The sequence below is a fragment of the Bos taurus genome, chromosome 7 (assembly GCF_002263795.3).
Source record: "Bos taurus isolate L1 Dominette 01449 registration number 42190680 breed Hereford chromosome 7, ARS-UCD2.0, whole genome shotgun sequence".
NCBI classification, from domain to species: domain Eukaryota; kingdom Metazoa; phylum Chordata; class Mammalia; order Artiodactyla; family Bovidae; genus Bos; species Bos taurus.
In genome coordinates, this window is record NC_037334.1 from 45,661,838 (window position 1) to 45,684,791 (window position 22,954).

The 22,954-nt window shown below is 43.8% G+C and overlaps 1 protein-coding gene and 1 long non-coding RNA gene across 5 annotated transcripts in view; one reads left to right on the forward strand and one right to left on the reverse strand.

Annotated features, from left to right (window-relative positions):
- Positions 1-2,545, forward strand: part of LOC132345820 (uncharacterized) — a 3,326-nt gene extending 781 nt beyond the window's left edge. Inside the window, exon 2 of the long non-coding RNA XR_009495399.1 lies at positions 1,625-2,545. This is a non-coding gene — a long non-coding RNA (uncharacterized lncRNA). The remainder of the gene's footprint in view (positions 1-1,624) is intronic.
- VDAC1 (voltage dependent anion channel 1) overlaps positions 2,073-22,954 on the reverse strand; it is a 26,803-nt gene continuing 5,921 nt past the window's right edge. For 2 of the 4 annotated variants that reach the window (XM_024993844.1, XM_005209336.5), the window contains exons 2-9: positions 16,262-16,331; positions 15,673-15,722; positions 14,618-14,770; positions 14,470-14,522; positions 8,366-8,593; positions 5,653-5,803; positions 3,944-4,001; positions 2,073-3,017 (exon numbers count right to left, since the gene is read on the reverse strand). In XM_024993844.1, coding sequence (XP_024849612.1) covers positions 2,926-3,017; positions 3,944-4,001; positions 5,653-5,803; positions 8,366-8,593; positions 14,470-14,522; positions 14,618-14,770; positions 15,673-15,722; positions 16,262-16,328 — 852 coding nt within the window. In that variant the 5' untranslated portion in view covers positions 16,329-16,331 and the 3' untranslated portion in view covers positions 2,073-2,925. 4 annotated transcript variants of the gene reach the window in all.

Here is a 22,954-nt window from a genome sequence, read left to right on the forward strand (position 1 = left end):
TTTGCAGGAAAATCATGTCATGAAACAAGACATTCATTTTACCCCACAGCTTCTCCACTCTGGTCTCCATGATTCCCTAAGAAGCTTACTCCTCCCCCATATACAGTTGAGCTGCCTCTCTGAGGAGAGAGGGCCTGTGTTCTGAATCTGGTTTCCCTTAACATTTATCTGGCCCTGGTGGCCGCTCAGAAACACACAAACTCTGTGTTGTTAAGAAAACTAAAAGGTCATTCATCTATTCATTTCCCCAAGCCAGCCACAAGCCCAAATAGACTGAATGGTACCCTTACTGCAAAACTTTCAGGGTAGCCAGGGTTCAAAGTCCTCCCAAGTTCCCTAGAGCTTTCCCTCTGTGAGTACAAAAACCATCACTCAGTTTTACAAATAAGTCTCAATTCTAGTGTCTGCATGTTGGGAGATTCAGGCTTAAACAGGCCTTTTTCCTGTAATAAACATACCTTCAGTCCTCTTTTTTGTCCCCTTTGTTCCTTTGTCCCTGTGCTAGATTGTTCCAATTCTCCTACTGGTGTATCATGAACTCAGGGCATTTTGCACAATATTCTGACATGCTGCATGCAACAGACAATATATAAATGGAAAATATTCCCTCAGCCCTTTGTACCTTTCAAAATATCATTACTGTACCTGGCATCTGACTGGATGTACCCAACAAGCTTTATGCACCACAGTCTCTGAACACATTTAACAAAGTTCTCTTTGAAATAGCTGCAGGTCTTTATGAACCTGATGAAATATGACAAATACTGAGGCCAGCAGGTTTGGGGTGACCAGTTTGCTAAAAGTAAATCTGATACCTGTTTGGAATTGCCACTTCCAAACATCCATAAAAAGGAATTCTGCCTAAAACCATTTATCGCTTAATAGGAAAAAAGTTTACATTTGATGAAGCTGAGTAATACACATGCAGAGCTACTATTCTATTCATGTTTTGTAATTGCTTTAAGTCCACAAGTTATTTTTAAATACATATGGCAGAATCCATCCCCAGTGATCCATACCTTTATATGATCCCCTGCCTTTGGGAGGGACAGGTGAATGTGAGCTAGCACTCCTGTGATTAGGCTATGCTATGTGGACAGTTGACTTTAATGGGAGACTATTCTCAGTGGACATGATTTAATCAGGCGAGCCCTTGAAAGGATTAGGACACTATAAAAGAGTTATGGGGATGTAATGTACAGCACAGCGACCATAATTAATGGTCTTAAAACTTCTCATCAGGGACTTCCCTGGTGGTCCAGTGGTTAAGACTCTGAACTCCCAATGGAGGGGGCATGGGTTTGATCCCTGGTTGGGGAACTAAGATCCCACATGCTATGTGTCCAATAAATAAATAAAAACATTTTAAAAAAAAGAAAATTCATCACAAGCAAAAAACAATTCTGTACAAGTAATGGATGTTAACTGGACATCCAGGTATGGTGACTATTTCACAATGCATACAAATATCAAATCATTTGTTGTACACCTGAAACTAACATAATGTTATATGCCAATTATATCTTAATTTTAAAAATAAAATTTTTTAAATTAGGTGTTTGGGTTCTTCTGGAGGAAATAAGAAGTGTGGCAAGGATTTGCTGGTGAAATTTTTCTGTTCCAGCTGTTCCAGCTTTCAAAATGGAGAAGACCACGTGGCAAGGAATGCAGATGGTCTGTGTTTGCTGAAGCAGCCCCTAGCTGATGGCCGGCAAAGAAATATCAGTAGAAACCACTGTCTTACAACTAAAGGAAACTGAATTCTGCTACAACCATATGTGCCTAGAAGAAGACCCCAAGCCTAAGATGAAGACACAGTTCGCCTGACATCCTAATTTCACCACTGTGAGAATCTTGAGAGAGCCCAGGTACCTAGTGCTTGGACTTCTGACCGACAGACCTGTGAAATAAGTAAGTATTGTTTTAAGCCACTAAATTTGTGGTAATTTGTTATGCAGCAATAGAAAATTAAAAATATCACACATACATAACCACAGCAAGAAGCTGAAAAACATGACAAACATATGCCCTGTTTATTTACACTTTTATTAATAAAGACAATCAAAAAAGGATAAGGTTTCAATATTTTATTCAAGTTTTATTTTAAGTGATGTTAATTACAGCATTTGAAGGGGAGAATCTAATTCCACACAAAATGGAACTCTAAAATGTACCCATTAAACTGCTAAAAAATAAACTTTAGTGGCGAGAATACAACAGAAGTCCAATTTAGATTCTGAGTGTTGTCACCATGTGATTACAGTCACAGAGACTCTTCCCAGCTTGCAGCTGGGGCTCTTAGAAGCTATTTCATACTCTGGTGCAAGGGCAAAAAAACCACAACATGAGAGGGAATTAAGTCCTGAATTATTGGCTTCAACACAACTTCTCCACCCCAAAATGGCACAAAAGAAACAGCTACCACACCCTGCAGACTACTTTTTGTGTAAAAGAGGTGATGGATGGAGGTGGAAAAAGTCCCTGCCTAAAAAAGTCCCTTTCAGATAAGTTTGTACACACCATCAAACAAAGAGCCTCTCCTCAATCAATTAGGGGAGGAAACCAAGGTTCAATTCTCAGGAAGTTACAATTTCATTCAGTTACTCAATAGGAATTTACAAAGTGCCTGCAAATTATCAGCTTCCACTTGCCGCCATTTCTAGGTAAAAAAGAAACCTGACATCTCTAATGGGGCCAGCAAGCTCCCCACCAAGTCTACAGCTGAAAGGACCTTTTTTGAAATTGGGTTTCTTCTGTACCTCTGAAAGGGTAACACCCTAAAGCTGAATCATCTTTAACCTGGAAGTCTAACATGATATTTAGCAATACTTGCATCCCAGACATACAACATTAAAAGGTACACTAAATTCTGAAGGTAGCTATGCTGCAAAATAGTTTAAAATTAAACGATTGTACAATAGTCATTTATGCTTGAAACTCCAGTCCTAGACCAAGCTTGTGGCCACCAGCATTGACGTTCTTGCCATCCAGCAGAGCCGACAGTGTCAGTTTGATACCTGCAGGAGAAATCAGGGAGAGGAAAGGAAGAGAGAGGTAAAAAAGAAAGGAGAAGAAAGGTTAGCTCAGGAGGGTCACTGCAGCACATTGGAGACACCACATCAGGTTCAAAACCTGTTCCAGCAGTGTGTGATCAGCAGGAGCAAAACCACAGGGCCCTCAATCCCTGTTACTCAACACCATCTGACTAATGACTAGGCAGCCTAGGATGAGCTGATAAAACAATAATGATTCTTCCACAGCTCACCCAAAGCCACTTAAGGGACTCTGCTTTCCTCTATCCTCTCAATATCCCTGCTATAGTCAGCACCATGCAGTAAACTTCTTTAGCAAAAGCCCCCTGAAACAAAACCCTAGCCATGAATCAGACTCCAAGGTCTTAGGCTCCCACTCACAGCACGGATACATACACACATACACACATACACAACTAAACGCTATTTTCTCTAGAATAGCTTGATTCTGCCATCATGTAATCTTAGATCTCCAGAATTCAAAGCCCCAATTTAATCAAACTAACCTCAAGGTGGTATTATTTCCTATAGCTGTAACATTAATTCGATGGACTGACCTAGCTAACTTTGCAGAAGAAACCTGCAAACCAGTTTTACAATGAGGATGATCGATAGGCTGGTTTTATGAACTTGCTGGAAATAAGTATCAAGTATTAGGTATACACTGGGACAAAGAATGGAAGAAAATAACTAAAAATGTAATATATGTTAGCCTTGGCCTTTTTTCTCCTACTTATCACCTCTCCTGTTCTCCAAATGTTTTATAATGACAGCACTCCTTTATAAACATTCAACTATAAAATGTGATATACACTCATTTACAATGTTCTGTACAGTTATTTATAAGCAATTAACCTAAAGCAGCAAAACCAGCACCACATTTTAAGACAGCTAATCTCACCAATACATACCTGGCTTTAGGGTCTGAGTATATCCTAATCCTATCAGGCTGGAGTTGTTCACTTTAGCCTAGTCAAGGAAAAGGTAAGAGTGAAAATGTTAAATACTTCATGTTACCGTCTCCGAACTGAATAAGAGCTTTTTAACCAACCAACTCTGGATTTCAGCATCAAATTCTATTTTTTCATGACCTCTTTGTTTACAGGATTCATTAAATTCAATATGAAATATATTAAGTTTAGGAACTACGTCTCAGAAAGTAACACAAAGAGATAACACCATTTTCAATTAAAGGGAAGTTATTATTTACATTTGATTCCTTATGGTATGTGACCCAATTCCATTTATACTGAGTATATCTGTATTTTTAAGTTAGAGCAGGTGAGAACACCTTCACTTATGGCCAGAGACCTAAAAGGCTTTCTTGTATAAGAGTTCTTCAAGATCTACTTGTTGGGATAAGGAAATACAGAGCAAATATCTGATGAGGTTATGAAGCTTTTGTTAAGTGGCAGAACATTGTTTGAATTTTCTCTTCATGAAAAACAGAAACAAAAACCATAATGACATGAAGGAAATGCAGCACAGACAAGCCTGAATATTTGGAGCAAAAGAATTCCTGAAGAATGACTTAAATCTTATACTTAGTGAGTGCTGATTAATAATCAATAAAGCAAGTGAGTCAATAATAATTTTCCCCTTATTCTCCTGCCTGAGTTGTAGGGAAATCTGGGCCTCTCCCTGACCCCTTTCTGGGAAATGAGAGGTCAGCAGAGCAAGCTCAGGCTGTGAGAACATCGAGTCCTGGCGAAAGCGAGAGCTACCAGGGTGTGTGTTTTCCCGCTCACATGCTGTTTTTAGACCTGGCATCTCCCACAGAAGAAAAGAGGAAGGAAGGCCTCCAGGCAGGCAGTGCCCCATCTAGCTGTTCCATTTTGCCCATGCCATCCAAATAACATGGCCCCTTTTCCTTTGTTTTAAAGTGCCTAAACTTAAAGAAGCCAAATTCAGTTCCTATCTCAGGAGACTGTAAATTACACAGCCAGCCCAGAAAGCATCCTGCAACATGAGATTTCCTCATTTCACCCCAAAAGGGCTACAGCTGGCAGTGCCCTGTGACAACAGAGATGAGCTCAACAAGATGTAATGCAAAAACTGCAGCAACCCAAAGGTCCACGAGCTATGCTACAGGGGTCTGCAAGATAAGAGGCCAACCAGTCAGTACGAGGACCTGATTTCTTAATATGCAGTACGGGAGCAGGGCAAGAGAATGAAAGTGAGGGGGAAAGGAACATTTAAAACCTTGGGCTCAAGGTTTACCGTCTGCAGCATGGACTAGGGACTGGTTAGAGAAGAGGCTCCATAGCAAGGCACTCTGGGTCAAACACAAACCCCAGCACTTACCAACTGCCTGCCCTTGGGGAAGTCACTCAGCTGCTCTGAGCTTTCAGTTCCTCATTTGTGAAAACATGGATGGCACCTATCTCAAGTGGGTGGTGTAAGAACTAAATACAGTAATTCACATGTAATAGGCTCCATACAGTGTTTGGCACCCACAGGAAGTACAGTAAGTACTATTACTCTCATTGTTTTACTCATGGTAAACCCTTTCACAGTGAGAAAAATCACCATCTGAAGCATGGAACTCCATCAGCCCAAGAGGATTCCAACTAAGGGATCAGGTGGGGTCTCAGCAATGCATGATTCCACAGGCACCCACCGAGAAGCAGGCATCAGGGTCAATCTGGTACTTGGCTGCTATTCCGAAGCGAGTGTTGCTGTTTCCTGCGGTCCAGGCCAGATTAACAGCGGTCTCCAACTTCTTGTTCACCTTCTGATAAATGGAGCCACCAAACTCTGTTCCATCATTTCTGCAAATAAGCACAGCACAGATACCAAGCAGCTTAGCAAGGGGGGCTGAGCTGGGCAAAGCCAACTAAGTCTTAACAGAGGATGGGAATGTTGTAAATGGTCTGAACTGATCACAAAACAGGCACCAAATTACAGGAAGCCTGATAGGAATGGCATAGACACCAGGGTTGGGAAGGTTCACAGAAGGTAAAAGCTATCTCAGACATCACTGGGAACATGCAAGGCAGCTCAGTCAACTACTCGGGCTGCATGGAACTTGAAGTTTGCTTCCAAAATATTCTTTAAAATAAAAATGGTGACTAGGGCAATGGGATTGTGAATTCTGAGTGAGTTCTTCCTTCAGCTGCTAAAGTTATTGCATTTATGAAATGCTGTATTATAAACATAGAATCAAGAACAAAGCCAGAAATGGTAACAAAGTCCAGACCATTCATACTCCTCAGAAGGCAGCCTATAGCCAGTGCTTAGCACCAGCAGCTGCACCCACTGCTGAGGATGCACGGCCAGTAGGAGGAACAGCAATTACAAAAGAACTTAACCTATAATTGAGGCCCATTGGCCAATGCATACTGTTGACCCATGCTGCCACACCTATAGTCTTGGTGAGCCCTGAAAAGGAGCAACTTGCCATATTATAAAATGTTTCTGTCTTTCAAACGTGGAATGAAACCCAGCAGGCCAAACTGTTTCCTCTCTTCGCAGCCTCTAGGAATACCCTCTTCCCCTCCCTGACATTTTTAATATAAAAATACAATGTCAAAATTCTGCTCCATCATTTTGGGTGTCTCCAGTGGAAACGGCACTGGAAACTGTTAAGGCAGAGTCCAGCAAAGAGCCTAGAACTCACTAACCCAACAAAAAAATTGTTGCTGTTTCATTACAAACTCTGCTCTTCACTAATACACTCTCCTAAAGTAGATGCTCACAGAACACATTCTAAGTTCTTAAGTTCTCCCCTGACATTCAGCCAGTCAGACACTGTGATTCCAAAAAGTACAGGAAGAGCCCAGACCCCACCTGATTCATAGGGAATCTAACTTCTTCAGAAGGTCAGTATGCTATAAAACAGCAGCTTGTCAAACACAATAGAGTCTGGAGTGACTGTGGTATAACGCAAAGAGGGAAATTTTCTTGGGCTTAAATGTGTTTAAATGTTAGATTTCTCAATGCATTCTAAAACCAGCAACACTGCCTTCCTGTACTGAACTCTTAAAACCATAGACAGAGGGGAACTCGCTGTACAGAATTCATCTGTATGAAGCATACAGAATATCTGTTACACATCTGGGCCTCTGCAAGACCACGGCAACCCAAACTAGCTGTGTCAGTTCCAAAATGAACCATGTCCACTTATTGAAAGCCTTGAGGCTCAGATAAGAAAAACAGCTAACAGTCATCGCTCTTCCTAGAACCGTACAATTTCCCAATTCCAAACCAAGGAAGCACTTTCCGAATCAGCCAAAATTCTCAATTAAAAAATACTTCTATGCTTGTGATATTTTTCCTGTGACTATCCTGCATGTTATCTTTTTTAAATTTACATTTTTTTTTTTACCTTTTTTGAGTTTTTACTTCTGTGAGTTTTTATAGACAAACTTGTGTGGCCAGGATATAGAACAGTCCCACAGTCAAACTCCCCTGTGTGCCTCTTTGTATAACACCCTCCCTGTTCCCCTCTCAACCACTGGGCTGTCCATCTCTATAGTTTTCCTTTGACGTTTTAGTTTTAAAAGACTCACATTTTATTAATTTTTTATACTAATATACATCTTTATGTTAATTTATTATAAAAAAGACTCAAATTTTTTATTAATAGAAATGTTACTAGTTTAGACACAAATACCATTTACTTTGTAAATTTTAAGTCACTTCTTTAGTGACCTCTAGTGGAAAGAAAGAAATGTGGTAAAGTCGTACCCAACTTATACCACTCATTAGTTTCTTGGATCTACAGAGATATCATGGATGAAATTTTTGTTTCCCTCCAATCTAAATCAGTACTCTACTTCAACCCTCAAGTTTGATTACAAAGGGTCCTCTCTAACCTACTCTGTAATATTCTCTTCCCTTCACAATACTGTCCAGTTAATAAACTTTTAAATGGACTGCCATGCAGAGAAGACAGTATTTAACTGAGACAGTCATCTCCTAATTTGTCTCCCATGCCAACATTCCATTCAGTACAGCAAGCTGGTTCTCAGGCAGTATACAGAGAAAGAGAGAGAGGGCTACAACTCCCCACCCCCATCCTATTAACTAAAATGAAAAGACCGCCAGTGTCCGTAACACTGCAGGGAAGGGATGCTCCTGTGGACTGACATCACGCTCTTGCCATAACTGATCAGTCTTTCTGTGTGCACCAGGGGCAACATTTTACTCTCCACAGAATAGGAAGAACCTACATCACCTCGGGAAACGGGTAAGTGAGAAATAAGAAAAACAGCAGCAGGCCATTTGGCTCATCTGATTCCAACAAACTCACTTCACAGTAATTAAAAATTGCGCTTAGAAAAAAATCATGAACAACAATCCCCAGACTGCACACACTCATGTACACTTACACATTAGTGTGAAGCTGGAACTCATCGGTCTTGTAGCCAACTGCAAAGTTGCTCTGAGTCACTCGAGACTTTGCAGTCTCAAAATTCATCTGGTAGCCAGCCAGCCAACCTTCATAACCCAGCACCAGAGCGCCCCGGATGGAAGGACCAGCTATGTCAAAATCCACATCGCAGCCCAGGTTGATATGTTCCCGCTTGTACCCTGTCTTGATTTTAGCATTTTTTTTCCTGGAGGAAAAGAAATCATATTAAAATCAGAAGTTAACTCATTTCATGACAACCATGCTAGAACACACATTTTAAAAAACTAATCCCTATTTGAATAGGGGGGTAGGAAGGCAAAGCAGGGCCCCAGATCTCCTTAAGCAGCTGTTGCAACCTCTCTTCAACCAAAATCCAAAATAATGCAGAAATGCCACCTTAATGAAGTGAAAACACAGGCTTGTAAAAGAAACACTAAGTGATTTTTACTAGCATCTCCCTATGCTTAATGTAGTGACCTACACAGGCATTCATTAGGTAGAGTGTCACCATGTAATTATGAAACAGACGCATCCTTGCGATTTTCCACATCTGTTGAGGAAAAAAAAAAAAATCTGTCATGAAGCTAGCTATCTAAACAGCAGCTCCTTTTCAACAATTTTCTTTTTTGGTCACATCCCACAGGATGTGGGATCTTAGTTCCCCAGCCAGGGATTGAACCTGGGGCCCCAGCAGTGAGTGCACCAAGTCCTAACCATTGATTGGATCACCAGGGAAGTCCCTAAACAGCAGCTTTTACTATGTGGCTCACTTAGTAAATAAATAAATACTAGATCCCTTCTAAGTAAATTCAACAGGTGGCTTTTAATTCAGTATCCATGCTATTCCAATGAGTATAGATTTCAGAGAATCAGGTAGAGAGGTAGAACCTGGGTTCCTGCAGTCATAAGGGGCCAGGAAGCCTTTGTAGTCTGGACAAGACCCCAGATTTGCATGTATGACCAGATCAGTGCCTCCCTTCCCTATTTCACAAGACCCAGCATTTCTCAGGAAGTGCAGGTGAGTTGTGTCACCTGCAAATACATTATCATCATGCCTTTTACCAAAAATCAGCATTAGAGACAAGATCATATCTATCCAATAAAATTGACTATTTCCACCAGATAGTTTCTGTCATTCAACTGCAAAATGAACATCTTCCACAACAAGAACACTTCCAGTGGAGACCACAGGAGAAAGCAGGTATGCTTCAAGGATCAAGAACCACATAGCCCTGTCCACCCCAACTTCATTCATACTGAGATTAAAGCTTTACCTCCAACACCCAGACTGTGGGCCCTAAATACCATTCCCTCCTAAAAGGAACCAACACTCCTCAGAAAACTGCAGATTACAGGTTGAGGCAGGAAAGGTGCAGGATGAGCTTGATGGGAGCTATCAAAGAACTTGATGTTGGAGCAAAAGGATTGAGAACTAACATGAAGAGGCTCCCAAGGGCTTCAAACATGGGACAGTATGAGCAATGGATCGAAGTGTATCAAATGTTTCAACCTATGAACTCAAGACACATACACATTGGTCATCTTTAGAGACTAGTGGACCAATGTGTTTTGAAAACAGTTAATAAAAAAGGCACCAAACATGTAACCCACCTTTCCTATACTAACTATACGGCAAGATAACCAGAGTTGATGAGAAGTTTTTCTTTATTGAAATATTCCAGCTAAAAAAAATGAAGCAAAGATAAAGGTAGAAATATCACCAATTTGTAACCCCTTGAGTAGATCATGAATGGCACTAACATACAAAGAGAAAAACCAAACTTCTGTGTGCATCCTTATGGAAGCATATTTCAGCACCACACCCGCCCAATGGACTCTAAATGTGATGAAGCCTCTAGACTTAGCAATCCACAGGAAATGTGGGGGACAGGGGGACAAGTTAAACAACACCACAGAATATAAACAGCAAAATTTATGCGTAATTCTAGAAAACAAATGATCTCATTTAAACAAATAAATCTCAAGGGGAAAAAAAAAAAACAAGATTCTTAAAAACTAAGATTAAGGGGCCATATGAACCAATCTTTATGTATAGACAATTTTTGATTCTATAAAAAAGTTTCATGAAATCAGCTAAATCTGAAGAGACAATATGAAGAAATTATGATTAATTTTCACAACGTAATATCGTGGTTATGCTTTCTTCAAAACGAATCTTATTTAAAGATACATATTAAAATATACACAGATAAAATTATGTGATATCTGTTATTCAAAATAATCTGAGGGTAGGAGGGATTGATTATGGATGTATAAATTAAACATGACTGGCCATGGGATGATAATTATTAAAAGCTCGGTGATGAAAACATGATGAAGGTATAATATACTTTTTGGCATTCGTTTGCATGTTTGAAATTTTCAGTAATAAAAAATGTAAAGATTAAACACTCCAAGTTTCAATGAGTCAAAATTTCAGAGATCACAGGTGAAAATAAAACTAACAGCCTTCCCTAGTGACAGTGAAACTTGCAACTTTTGTTCAAGTTGCCTCTGGGCATTCTCGCAAGCTTTGAAGAAAAGGAGTGACAGTAAGTGACAGTTCTCTCAGTAAGAAAACTTAAGGGACTTCCCTGATGGTCCAGTGGTTAAGACTCCATGCTCCCAATGCAGGGGGAACATGTTCGATCCTTGGTCAAGGAACTAAGATCTTGCAAGCTGCACGGGGTAGCCAAAAGGAAAAAAAGAAAACAAACCTATTTAGGTCTGCCTGCTCTTTAGAGGAAGAAACCTGGGTTATGATGATGTACCTAACTGGCACCAAACAGGGTAGGGTAACTGATGGAAAAAACAGCTGCTCAGAGGCTGACATTTAGAAAGAGGGAGAAACCAAGACATGGACATAGCAGGCATCTTCTGACCACAGGGAAAACGCGGCTGCTGACACAAAATACAACACCTGTGACGGGGGCTCTGACCAGGGGTGTGGACCAGCCGCAGTGGACAGTTACAAGGTGCCTCCACGTATCACCTCCATGGATTCTGGCCAGAGGCACCAGGTCCCAGGGAATGTGCACTGCTGGGGCGGTGACTCAGGCTTCTCTCCAGGCTTGGCTCTAGGCAGCATTCCACACCTTTGGACCTTTTCCCCTTTCAGATATTACTGGGATTCTTTTGAAGCTATTTAAACAATGGTGCTAATTTGACAAGCACTTGAGAGGTATACTCTGCTGCTGCTGCTAAGTCACTTCAGTCATGTCCGACTCTGTGCGACCCCATAGACGGCAGCCACCAGGCTCCCCCGTCCCTGGGATTCTCCAGGCAAGAACACTGGAGTGGGTTGCCATTTCCTTCTCCAATGCATGAAAGTGAAAGTGAAAGTGAAGTCGCTCAGTCGTATCTGACTCTTAGCAACCCCATGGACTGCAGCCTACCAGGCTCCTCCATCCATGGGACTTTCCAGGCAAGAGTACTGGAGTGGGGTGCCATCGCCTTCTCCGGAGAGGTATAGTCTAAGCTGTGGTTAATGAGCTGGCTTTATATGTGGCAGGTACCAGTGTCCTGATGAGGTCGTCTGCAGCCTCATCCGGCTGTGGTGATGTTTAGCTCCTTAAAGGAAGCCAGGATGCTTTCCCAGGCTGTACCCCTCAGACACTTGGAAAGACAGCTTTCATTTCCAATCTTCACCAAGTCATCAAAACCTTCCTCAAATACCCAATAGCAATGAGTACATCTTGTGCCCACAGTCTTGGTTTCTAAACACCATTCCTCAATAAAAGGAACCAAAGCTTCTTGGAGAAATGGCTGATAGCAGGACTAGAAAAGGACAAGGACATTTTCTGAAGAAGTATTCATGACAGGGGCTTGTCAAAAACACACAGGACGTCAACTTGAAGGCACTCCCAATGGCCATACCTGGGACAGCATGAGAAACTAAATTATAGTACTGATTATAAACTGTACAGTAAAATAAATGTCTAAGAATCCATACTGATACAAATAACTGATCAAATAAATAAAAGGTGGTGAAGGAAGAACTCTTCTTCACAGTAAAATCTCAATAAATGTAGAAGGGATGATGGGAACAGAAAATCACCATTTGCCAAACATAATTGTTATAGGCCAGAATCACTAATGGATGTAATACTTGTTGAGTCAAAGTATAAAAAATAAAATATCTGCATGGTCTCAAAGCATCTCCCAGACAAGATACTTGTTAATTATAAAGAGAAAAAAAATAGTTTTACAGCTAAATCTGCAAACACCACTTTAATCAAGTGACCCAAGTACCATCACCAGTAAGGAGGCACATTAACATATACCTCCTGATGTCATACACCAAGATGGAGAGAACACAACATGATGTCTGTGGTTGTCACAAATGCATAACCTGCGTTTAACCATGAGAAAACATCAGACAAATCCAAACTGAAGGATTCTACAAAATAATTGGCCAATTATCTTTCAAAGTGACAAAGTCATAAAAGATAAAGACTATGCCCCAGGTTAGAAGAGACAAAGGAGACTTTGCAATTAAAAGCAATGTAGTATCCTGAACTAGATCATGAACGAGAAATAAGACATCAGAAGGACAAAAGATTAGCTAACAAATCTCCTGGTCTGATAATTATATGAGATATTAACATTAGGAGAAGGCAAGTAAAGAATATAAGAGGATTCTGTACACTATTTGTGCAACATTTTTATATATGTTAAGTATAAAAATAGTTAAATATGCAAATAAAAAAACTTTTCAGTTATGTATATATTACTGCAAGTCTTAGAGACATCTCTGCAAACTCCCCAAAGGCAGTGAGAAAACCCTTTACAAATTCCAAAGTGTGCCACCTCAGGGCAGCAGGCAAAGTCCTAAACAGCAAATTCAGGCATGTGGGCACATCCTCCAGCCCTCCTGCTATCAGTGTCTCTCTGGATAACTTCTCCCATCACGGTGCCTGGGGGAAGCAGACAAGCAGGAAGGCCATGCTCCTGCAGGAGAAACTCCAGTAGAGATGAGAACAAGGTAAATTCAACTCCTGGCCAATAATCTTCAGACCACCCATAATCAAGTTATAAAAAGACTACAACCTAGAGGCAGGATCCCAATGTGCCCAGTCCTTGTGGTCACCCTGCACAGGGTCTGAACTCGGGAGAGTCTCCCTCTAATAAATATTCATTGGAAGAAGAAAAAGGAAGGAGAGAGAGAAGAAAATAACATGAAATGGCAAAAAATGGAATTCAGAATGCCACTGAACCACACACCTAAAAGATGGTTGAGGCAGTAAATTTTATGTGCATTTTACCATAATTTTTAAAAACTAAAAAAACTAGGAAATGAAATTCAATACACGCCCTTGAGGCTTATCATCAGTGTGCAAAACAACCTTCCCAGATCTAAAAGACCCAACTGCTGAGTGGAAAAAAACAAGAGTGTGTTCTGGAGAACAACTCCCTCAGCCACTATGAAAAGCTCCAGGAGCTGAGGCAGACCAACACATCCTCTTGCCTCCCGTGCTATGCCATGCTTAGTCACCAAATCACGTCCGACTCTTTGCAATCTCATTGACTGTAGCCCGCCAGGCTTCTCTGTCCATGAGATTCTCCAGACAAGAATACTGGAATAGGCTGCCATTTTCCTCCCGCAGGGGATCTTCCTGATCCAGGGAGCGAACCTGCATCTTGTGTCTCCTGCACTGCAGCACTGATGGCTCATTACCTGCTGAGCCATCAGGGAAGACCCAGGTCCTCATTAACCAGCAAGCCTAATCTGCCTGTGGCTGGAGGGCCTGAAGCAGAAAAGCGCAGCCTCAGGAGCCACCTTGCAATTAAGCCCACACACTCTCAGTGTCCCTAAGTAGGAAGCTGGGGAAAGGGCTCTCCAGCCTGAAAAAAATGAGGCTGGCAACAGTGACCCATTAGCCCCTGCTTCCAAACACTGCCCTATAGCCTTGGCCTCTTAACATTACAAGCAGCCTCACTCACAAGGAATCGAGCATCACTGGACCAGAAGTCCTGCAGCCTCCTCAGCTGAGGCCAGGAAAACAATAACAAACAGCACAGAATGAACCTTACTATAAAACACTGCTAAGTGTCCTTAAGGAGAAAACATGAAATTCTTACCCAGTGTTTGGTGAGAAGGATGAATCGAAGGTCAGCTTCAGGCCACGTGCAAGCTGAACAGAAAAGAAATTCACCAACAGGTTTAGTCACAAGACAGGCCAGCAGATGTCACTTGATAAAACTGCGTTTTTCCACAGGTGAGCATTACCTGATCTTCCACAGTAATCTCCGTGCCCAGCGTGTTGTCAGTGTTCCATTTCTCTGTAAACGTCAGACCATATTCAGTCCATCTGTACTTGGTTTCCAGGCTGCCCGTCACTTTGGTGGTCTCGGTGTTGGCTGAACCTGAGCTCGTAAATTCCTTTAAAGAAGACAGTCACAGCCTGCATGCCAGCACTTCATTCTGCATCACTCCACCCCTAAATGGACTGCACTTTCCTTTATGCAAGAGGTGAGACCCTGAATGTGTGGGTGCCAAAGCTCCATCTATAATTCAATTAGATATTTAAAGTGTCAAAAAGGCTTCCCCGGTGGCTCAGTGGTAAAGAATCCGCCTGCCAATATAGGAGATGCGAATTCTATCCTTGGATTGGAAAGATTCCCTGGAGAAGGAAATAGCAACCTATTCTGGTATTCTTGCCTAGGAAATCCCAAGGACAGAGGAGCCTGGTGGGCTACAGTCCATGGGGTCGCAGAGTTGGACACAACTTTGCAACTAAACAACTATTTAAAGATGGAATCCGCTAACTAAAGGAATCTTACAGAGAATTCTATATCAGGAGACAGCTTCCTTCCTCCCCTGCAAGTCTTCAGTCTGGACAGGAAGGCATCCTGTCCTCCTTCCAGCCTGTCTCCAGGCTCACACAGAGAAAAAGCTTTGAGCTAAAGCGGACATCGCAGTAATTCTACCCAAAACTTCTTCCTGCCGACAATCACCACATGCACAATCTAAAAGAAACTACTAATTTTTTTCTTTTAATAATCATGTGGTATGGAACACAGGTCAATTTTGAAATAAGATACATAAGGAAAAATAAATCAGAGGCCTGCCTCATATTCCTATGAGTAGTAATAGATGCTGAATTGGGGACCTTAGTAGCTTGGTTCCCCTGGACCACCCATTCCACAGAAGATGCAATAAATGTGACAACCACAAGTTGCCACAATCAGAAAAGTTCCTTTGTTTGCCACTCAGATGGAAGTTATTTATTATTTACTGATCTACAATAAATATCCATACTCCATGTGGGCCAGACAACTTACCAGTCCATTCTCAGATTTTGTTTTCAGATCAAGTTTTATTAAGCCAAATCCTAAAGAAAGAACATGGTCACTGTTAATAGATTAAATAACTCAAGAGCAGCATCTCTGCCTCCCTTAGGCAATCTTAAAAATGCCAGGAGTGTAGAGGGTACCAGTCTCCACTGCTGCCTGCCTCTGTGGGTGGAGCTTGGTTGCCATGGAGCCTGGTTGCCACGGAACAGTGGCAGATAGAACAGGCACAGCCCCACCTGCAGTCCCAGAGGAGTCTGAGAAAAAGGTGTGTGACAGCGTGAGCACCAGCCTAAGGACAGGCTAAATTTAGAAGCTGCAGTCCACCGCAGCGGCACCCAGACCTGCTCCCGCCTGGGAGAGGAAACAGGAAGGTCCACTTGTCTGAGCAATTCGCTAGCCTACCTGGAACTGGGTGCACGACCAAAACTTCGTGACTAGCCACAGAAGGCTTATCCTTTTTCCCTGACATGAAGGTTCTAAGAGCTGACTGACCCAGCTCTCTCAAACTGTGACGGGTAGAATACCAAACAAGCAAACCCAGTCTCTGAGCTGAAAGGCCACTCCATGCAACACTCACCATAGCCCTTGGTGAAGACATCCCTGGCAGATTTGCCAAGATCAGCATACGTGGGAGGCACAGCCATCTTCTGCTATAATAAAAGAATCACCATAATAAACACCCTGGAAATTACAGATATTCATTTTCCACCAATAAAAATCATCAGCACTGACTTCCAGGTACCTTTTTCCCCCAGGTGTGTGCCGTCTCCTGCTTCTTGTGCGGCCAGAAGTGGAAACACCCAGTAGGTTTTTACTGACAGCAGACCAGTCTGACCTTGGAGACCTCTTCTCCTAGGTATTCCCAGGATTAAGCACAGGCCCAGAATATGGCAGGAGTCAGTCAGTATTTGCTAAATGAATTGATTGTCAAAGACACACTCCCATGAGCCAGCTACTTTACTGAACTGCAAGACTCTTGCCAATAAGACATTATCTCCTTACAAAATATTGACTGCTAGGACATTAAATACACTGAATAGAAATCAGGGCTTTTCAGAGTATCATATTTTCCAGACAATTCTGATTTCATTCATTCAACAAACATTTATGGAGTACCTACTATGTGTCAGAATGGACTCAACATTTCATAAAACATTTGTATTTTATGGGAACCCACTTTTAGAGTATCATATTCCTCACAGAGGAAAGAGTAAAACCTACCTACCTAACTAGGCAACTTTTTCCCATGGAAGGAAATGCAAACACATCCCTCCCAAATTTAATTCGAACAAACATCTACTTAGTGCCAATGTGACTTTATTTTTAAAACTATCAAAGTACTACTTGGGATTGATGTATATCACTATGTCAGTCCACAAGCATTTATTAAACACCTCAGTGTTCAAGGAAGGCAAGAACTTCAAATAGTCCTCACCCTAAGGACCAGGCTGTGTTGCTGGGAGCCTCCGCATCGACACATTATGTACCCAGAATTAAGACTCTAATCTGGATGGCACACACCCCGTGCTCCACCCAGGAGGAGAGGGGAACGGGAGAAAGCATTATCTTCTGCATCTTCTTCATCTCCAAAATTGTTAGCCTCAACTGCCCAAAACTTCAAGTAACCCAAAGATGTATCTATTTTAAATACAGGACACCTAAATTACCAAACTGGAGCTGCATCCACCCATGTAAAGTCACATACAAATGTACCCACATAAATAAACATCCACAGGGCATGTTCCTGGTTCAGTGGGAAACCAATGAAAAGTGGTCCAAGTGACCCCAGGGGAGCAGGATCACAAGTGCAAGTTCAGCCTGACCAAAGCCTTAACTTCAAAGACTCTGCAGGGAGCACACAGAACCAATGAGCATAATGTTTAAAAACAAACAAACCTGTAAGCCTCCACAATTTAAATGCTAAAACTGTGGTCCAAGTCCTAGTTTACTTTTTTCAGAGGTTTTGCTAGCTCTGTCCCAGCTCCCTTTTGTATCAGAGCAGAGAGGAGCAGCCCAGTAAGCTGTTTACGTGATCCTATTTTTGTTGCTGTTGTTATTTCTCGCACATGATCAGGCTGGAACCAAAGGCAACTCAGTCCACATTAGGATCAGGGCACAAAGAACATGGGGGAAGACCCATTTTAGGCGGCTTCGACTGGTTTTTTCCCAAGTCTGCAGACTCCCCTCTCCCAACCCGTTCCCCTTTCACCCCAAACGAACCCCGTAGGCACACCCCACCCCCCAGGGACAGACCAGGAAACCAACCACCAGGCCCTCCCTGCTTTAGCCCACAGATGGGCCTGGGCCCCTCCCAGGAGAAGGAAACAACCAGGGATTGAAGGCTGAGGTAACAGAGCACCAAGGAAACATGCAGAATGTCTCAGCAAAGGGCCCCAAACGTTCTGCACACACACCAGCACTGACAGTTATCAGTGGACACAGGACCCCTCTTCAGTGCTGTCCCCTTCCCACCTGGGCCACAAACTCAGCCCCAGCCAGGTGACAGAGAGAACAGTCCATACCAACATCTCCAGGTCAGCTAAGACCCCCTGTACCTCAGGGGTCAGGGCCTTCCCAAGTACCCTCCCCTGGCTCCAGGACCCACCTCACCAGGCACACGCAGCTTTCACATCTGGACCGGTCCATCCCTCAGGAAAGAGGCAGAACACTCATCATTTAATGCTCCCCAAATGCCCTTGCTTATCCCTAATCCCCAAAACTGAAAAGCAAAGCCACCTGTCAAAACACACTCCACCCACAGCAAAAATCACCCTAAAGTGGCCACTAAGGAGATTACCATCCAGGACAAGAGAGGTGGGATGGCGGAGCGAGCGCTCATAAGACCAGGCTCTCCTTGCGTCCCCAGCGCAGCAGCTGGCAGGGATGGTGCACAGGAGCCACGGGCTGAGTGGAGCCAAACCCGCTCCTCAGCCTGAGGCAACACCGCCAAGGAGGGCATGACCCTGACGCCCTCTTCACCAAAGGCTCCCTACAACTGTGTGGCTGTAGCTCCCGCTTCTGCTCTTTCTGCAGTCTTCCTCTCTGCCTACCTCTTGTCTCTTGCTGCACTTATCTGACAGGACTGAAGCAGTTCCGCCTGTTTGAGCTCAGCCTTCTTACAGCGGCAAACAGCACCCAACACAGTCCTCAGCACCTGCTTCAAAAACAATCTCACTGTAGAAATAATGATTGCCACCCGTGCTTTCTCAGGCCAGGACTAGATGGGGAGGGAACTCAGCATCCTGCTTTCTCACTTAACAGCCTGCCTGCACTGACTCGCCGGCTGAACCCTGGTCCTGGCCCCTCCCGCCGCCTGGATCGGCTCCAGACCACTCCCCATTCGTCTCTGCAGCATCCGTCCAAGTGTCTTCAGAAAAGGGAACCATCAAGTGCTGCTGGTGAGGGTGTAAACTGGCGCAGCCACTGCGGAAAACAGTATGGAGATTCTTAGAAATATCACATGATCCAGCAATTCTACTTCCAGTATTTATCCAAAGGATACAAAAACACTAATCCGTTAAGACATATGCACTCCTATCCTCGTCGCTGCACTACTTACAACAGCCAAGAAATGGAAACAGCCTACAAGCCCATCAGCAACTGAATGGATACTGAAGATGTGGCACGTGTGTGTATGTATGTGTCTGTGTGTGCATCCACACGCACGTGACATACTACTACTCAGCCATTGGGAAAAAAAAAAGATGAAATCTGGCCATTTATGACAACATGGATGGACCTTGAGGGTATCATGCTAAATTAAATAAGTCAGACGGAGAAGACTTTTATGTAACCTCCATCTTGGAGGGACATATCCTCTTTGAATCCCCTATGATTTCACTCATATGTGGAGTGCAAAAAAAAGAGACAAAAATAAATGAACCCAAACAAACACAGGGCAGTGGTTACCAGAAGGGAAAAGGATGGTGGGTGGGCGCGGGGGGTGAGGATGAAGGATCAACTATATGGTGACAGATAGGAACTAAATTCTTGGTGGTGAGCACACCGCAGTGGATACAGAAGTAGGAATATATGGTTGTACACGTGAAACACAGACTGTTATAAGAGGCTCAGCTTCCAGAGACTGAGCATAAAACAGGATATTCTGACATGGGCAGGCAGCCAGCCTTGGACAGATGGAAATCAGAAGGGGAAGGCAAGACCCCAGGTCTCTACCTGGGTGATGGCTTCAAGGCAAAGCCTGGGAGCTTGGTTCCCAAAGATAAGTGGGAAGCAAGAAATGGCCAGGTCAGGCTGAGCAGACCTGCCTGTAGTCACTGATGACTTTGAGAAAGACAAATAAGTCACACCAGAAGACAGGAATCGCTGGTTCCCCGTCCACTGCCTGCCAGCCTACCTACCCAACACTCCTTGGCTGACCTTGAACAGATTATGCAAGCTCCACTCCAGCTGAGGAATGAAAAGCCAGCCCATACTGGAAGCTCAGAGGGGAGAGATGGTATATAGCCCAGCATGGTCTGCATAACAGTTATGTAACCTCCATCATGGGGGGACATATCCTCCTGGACTCATGAGCTACATGACAGTGACAGCTTCTCTGCTCCCAGTGCCCCACTACCCCTACAAAATGCACACCTACCCCCAGATCACACCACTGAACTCAAAGCATCCCAGAGCCTAGCATGCGCACATTTATCCAAAATACGGAAAAGGCTATGTGTACAAACATGCCAAGGCCTAGTAAATGGCAGGTATTCAGCATAAATGTCTGTTTAATGAGTAAATGTGCAGCAAGCATCAAAGTATTTTTACAGCAGAAAAGAAAGGAAACAGTATCTGATAACAGGGACTAAGTGAACAATGTAACCAGGAGGCAGGAGCTCCCTCCACGGGGAAGCTGCAGCACCGCCACAGGTGGGGGCAGGCGCGTGCTCAGAGGGACTCTGCAGGGGGCGACATGGGCTCCATCACCTCGGCTGGACTTTTCTGGTGGGTGGGGGTGGCTGCCAGGGGTGGACCCAAGTCATGTCTAAGTCTTTGCAACCCCACGGACTGTAGCCCGCCAGGCTCTTCTATCCATGGGATTCTCCAGGCAAAAATACTGGAGTGGGGGCTTCCCAGGTGGCTCAGTGGTAAAGAATCCACCTGCCAGTGTAGGAGACACAGGAGACGTGGGTTCGATCCCTGATCTGGGAAAATCCCACACGCTATAGAGCAACTAAGCTTGTGTGCCTCAACTATTGAACTTGTGCTCTTGAGCTTAGGAACCACAGCTATTGAACCCACGTGCCATGACTACTGAAGCCTGTGCGCCCAGAGTGTGTGCTCTACAACAAGAAGCCGCAGCATGGAAAAGCCTGTGCCCCCCCAACTACAGGGCCGCCCCCTCTCATGGCAACTAGAGGAAAGCCCATGCAGCAACAAAGAGCCAGTGCAGCCAAAATATAAATAAATAAAAATTATTATTATTTTTTTTTAAAGAATTCTGGAGTGGGTTGCCATGTCCTGCTCCAGGAGATCTTCCTGACCCAGGGATCGAACCAGTGTTTCCTGCCTCGCAGGTGGATTCTTCACCGCTGAGCCACCCAGCAAGCCCACCACGGATGTTGGGGAGACCCACAACTAACATGCCCCATCCTCACAATGTCCTAAGGAATGCTGAACTCAAGCTGAGGAGACCAACCAAGCGCCTTCAGAAGACAGCACTGCCACTGCTAACCTCAGAACCAAGCATGGACTTTATTCAAAGGGCTTCAAGGAGCCACATTATAGAGATGACACATCTGTGTTTGGGAAGCTCACTCAACCAACAGATTAGCAGAAATATAAACGACAGTATCTACTGCTGGTGAAAACGCGCACTCCCATTCTCGCCAAGTAGGAGAGTATAGTACAGTCCAGTCCCCGAGGGGCCCATTGCTGGCAGCGCCCAAGTGGACATGCAGTAATTCCAGTGGCAATTCTACTGCTAGGAACACACTTGCAGGGCACCCAATGCTCACGAGGATGCCCACTGCAGGGTTATTTTTAACACAGTACCCAGAAGCAACCTAAATGTCCACCAACAGAGAAACAAATGAATAAAAATTACAGTGCTTGCAAACTAAGGAACACCGTGTGGTAATCAAAAAGAATGAGGGAGATTTCCACATGGTGGCACAGAAAGCCCCTAACAGGTCAATGAAAAATGCAAGTCACAGAATATGTATAATTCCACGTGACTGAAGGAAAATTTACTGTAGCTACCTCGGAGCTGCTTCTAGAACAGAAAAAAGGGGGCTTAGGAAAGGAGTGAGATGAAAATAGCATTTTCATTTTTGATTCTATTTAATCACTTAAGTTGTCTGGGCACTTGATAATTTTTTTCTAAGCTAGGAACAGAAAATTTAAAAACCTAACAAATGTGTCTGAAATTAAGCCACGCAGCATTCACGATGCCACAAGTCACACTGCAAAAGGCTGCTGCAGCAGAAGTACCAGAAGGAAAAGCTCTCTTAGTGTCTATACTGGTTCCAGGAACGGATTGAAATCACAGAGGTGGCAGGGCTAACAGGTTAGGCCTGTGGGGGGCACATTCAACCCTCAGGTGACCAGCTGTAGCTTTGGCCACCCTGCCCAGAAGGCAGGAGGAGGGCAGAGCTCCCTAACTTCAGTGTGCGTGACTCGCCTGAGGCACTGACTCAGAAGCCTCCTTCCCCCCCACAGCAGCCTTTCACTGCTTATCACACAGGCAGGGCAGCCCTCAGATGCCATGGAGAAGAGTGGGCTGGCTCCCCGCACCACACCCACCAGAATCCCCCACTTTGAAGTATGCTCTTTTCTCCGCAGAAGCTCCCTTGGAAGGATCCAGGCAGCAGAGCCTTGATGCCCTCAGAGAGCCAATGACCACTGCAGTGGCCGATACAGAGAGCGGGGTGGCCACGGGTCCAAAGGGCTCAGGCAGGAACAGCTGAGAGCAAGTCTTCTGAACACAGGTAACACCCAGTGAGTCAAGAGACGGTATTTTCAATGACAAGGGTATACGAGGACTAGGATCTAAACATCAAGAGCCACCTGCCGTGGAATTTCTCCACTCATCTGCGTTCCCAGGTAGCAGGGCACAGTGACTAATGGAAGGGGCTACGAGACTGGCAGAGGTTCCAGCTGTGTGACTTTGGACAAGCCACTTGTACGCCTAGGGTCTCATTTTGCTCATCTCTAAAATGGGGCTAACAGAGTCTTTCTGCTGCCATTGTTGCAAGGATTGAGTAAGGCAAACAGAACACGTAGAATTGTCTGACACACGGTGAGTACTTGATAAATGGTAGTG